Source organism: Eulemur rufifrons, chromosome 7, assembly GCF_041146395.1.
Source record: "Eulemur rufifrons isolate Redbay chromosome 7, OSU_ERuf_1, whole genome shotgun sequence".
Taxonomy (NCBI): Eukaryota; Metazoa; Chordata; class Mammalia; order Primates; family Lemuridae; genus Eulemur; species Eulemur rufifrons.
Window position 1 is genome coordinate 266882477 of NC_090989.1, and position 2687 is coordinate 266885163.

The window sequence follows — 2687 nt, forward strand, 5'->3', positions numbered from 1 at the left end:
TAACCCTAAAATTATTTATTTTTTAATTTCTAAATAATGTTGGGGTGCTACTTGTAGTTGTTCATTTCTTTTACTGTATTGTGGTTAAAAAAATAATCAGTGAGGATCTGAATATTTCCCTCTGAGAATTTGTTGCAGTTTTCTTTGTAGCCATATGTATGATCTATTTAAAAAATATTCCATGAATCTTAGAAAATAATGCATAGTATCTCTGTGAGAGAAAACATTTTTTTGTCTATGGCTAGCAATCAAATTTGTCAATTTTATTATTCAAACTCTTTATACAAGTGTTTCTTTGAACATTGAAGAATAACATGGGAATTTCTAAAAAAAAATAAGGGATTGTGTATACAATAAGCAATTTTTATCATACTACTAATTTTTTTGTGTACTTCAAAAAGCTTTTATTATAAGCAAATATACATTTGTAATAAAGTATAAGCAAACATATACATTTGTAATAAATTATCTGAAAATAATTTTCTATATATATCTTTAAAAAAACCACCTAGTTTTGGATGAATAGTTCCATTATAACTTTTTATCTTGATAATACATTTTTAAAGATTAATTACAAGAACAGTGTGTCTTCACAGTACAAACAGTACAATATTAAGTAAATGAGTGTTTGGTCTAAGTAGGATTGCCACATAATCCTAGGTTTCTTGCTTTTGTCAGTGCTCAGGTGTATGTGATAACCTATGAATGCAGGCTTTCCCACACTCATTACTTTGCTAGGGTTTCATTTCTGAAATGAGTTCTCTGATGTCGAATTAAAGAAGTACTATGACAAAAAACATCACTACATTTATTACATTGATAGGGTTTCTCCCCTGCATGTGTTCGCTTATGTTTAGTAAGAGCTGAGCTTAAGCTGAAGGATTTTGCACATTCATTACACTGGTAGGGTTTCTCTCCTGTATGGGTCCTCTGATGCCGAATTAATGATGTTCTATAGCAAAATAGTTTATGACATTCATTACACTGATAGGGTTTCTCACCAGAATGAATTTTTAAATGTTCAGTAAGATGTGTACTTCGACTGAAGGTTTTTCCACACTCTTTACAAACGTAGGGTTTCTCTCCAGTATGGGTTCTCTGGTGTTCAGTAAGATGTGCACTCCGGTTGAAGGCCTTTCCACATTCATTACACTCATAGGGTTTCTCTCCAGTATGAATTCTCTGATGTTGAATGAAGGCTGGGGTATGACTGAAGGCTTTCCCACATTCATGACATTCATAGGGTTTCTCTCCTGTGTGAGTTCTCTGATGTCGTATTAGTGATGTGCTATGGCAAAAAACTTTTCGACATTCCTTACACTGGTAAGATTTCTCTCCAGAATGAATTCCCTGATGTTCAATAAGGTGTGCGCTGCGGCTGAAGGTTTTCCCACATTCAATACACTCATATGGTTTCTTTCCAGTATGAATTCTATGATGTTGAGTAAGGGCTGAAATATGGCTGAAGGCTTTCCCACATTCATTACAAGGATAGGGTTTTTCTCCAGTATGAATTCTCTCATGATTTCTAAGGGATGACCTATGACTAAAAGATTTTTCACATTCATTACATTCATAAGGTTTCTCCCCAGTATGGACTCTTTGATGTTGGATAAGGTTAGTACTTTGACTAAAAGCTTTTCCACATTCATTACATTCATAAGGTTTCTCTCCAGTATGTATTCTTTGATGTTGAATAAGATTAGTGTTCCGGCTGAAGGATTTACCACATATTTTACATTCATAAGGTTTTTCTCCAATATGTGTTTTCTGATGCTGGGTAAGGGATGCAATACAAGTGTAGCCTTTCCCACATTCAATACACTGATAAGATTTCTCTTGCATACAAATTTTCTCAGATTCCATCAGTACTGAACTATGACTTTACATTTAAATTGTTTCCAGAATAAGTAAGGTACAAATCCATCCTTTTTTATATATAACGGTTTATTTTTAATGCATGAGTAGCCTTTAAAAAAAGGCCAACTGAAGCAGAATTATGCTTTAAGTTCTTACAATTTATATCATAGCTTAGTAATCTGCCCTTATCCATGATTTTACTTTCTGCAGTTTTCAGTTACTTGTGGTCAACTGTGATCTGAAAATATATGGAAAATTCCAGAAATAATTCATAAGTTTTAAATTGTGTGCCATTCTGAGTAGTGTGATGAAATTTCATGCTGTCCTGTTCCATCCTGCTCAGGATCTCTGTGTCTGGTATACCTATGCCATAAAAGCTACTTGCCTATTAGTCACTTAGCAGCTGGTATTAAGGACCCAGTTACGGTTTGCTACTATCATGGTTTTTAGGTATCCAGTGGGGGTCTTGGAATATATCCCCCACAGATGGGGGGATACTGTATAAAGTCTTTTTCTTATAAAAAAAAAACTCTCAGTTGTTTAAATAGGTTTAAGTTCAGATTAAATATTTCTCCCAAATTATTATATTCATGATCTTCCTTTTGAATTGCTTTTCCTTACAATCTGTTTATCCTGGTGTTTCTCAAACTGGTCATCAAATTCCAGTTTTTCTAATGTGAGATATCAGGAGCCATCATTTGAAAAATTGCTAACATCATATGAAGACATTATTTGTTTTTCAGAGATTCTCTGCTTTGAAGTTGATGATCTGACTTTGGATATAGTATCCAGGATTAAGTAGAAGATACTATCTCTTTTCTCTGAAA

The 2687-nt window shown here is 33.5% G+C and overlaps 1 protein-coding gene across 1 annotated transcript; it reads right to left on the reverse strand.

Annotated features, from left to right (window-relative positions):
- Positions 1–726: 726 nt before the first annotated feature.
- On the reverse strand, positions 727–1866 carry ZNF883 (zinc finger protein 883). The gene has a single exon (XM_069474565.1). The coding sequence runs from the start codon at positions 1864–1866 to the stop codon at positions 727–729; it is 1140 nt and encodes a 379-aa protein (XP_069330666.1).
- Between the last annotated feature and the right edge of the window lie 821 nt (positions 1867–2687).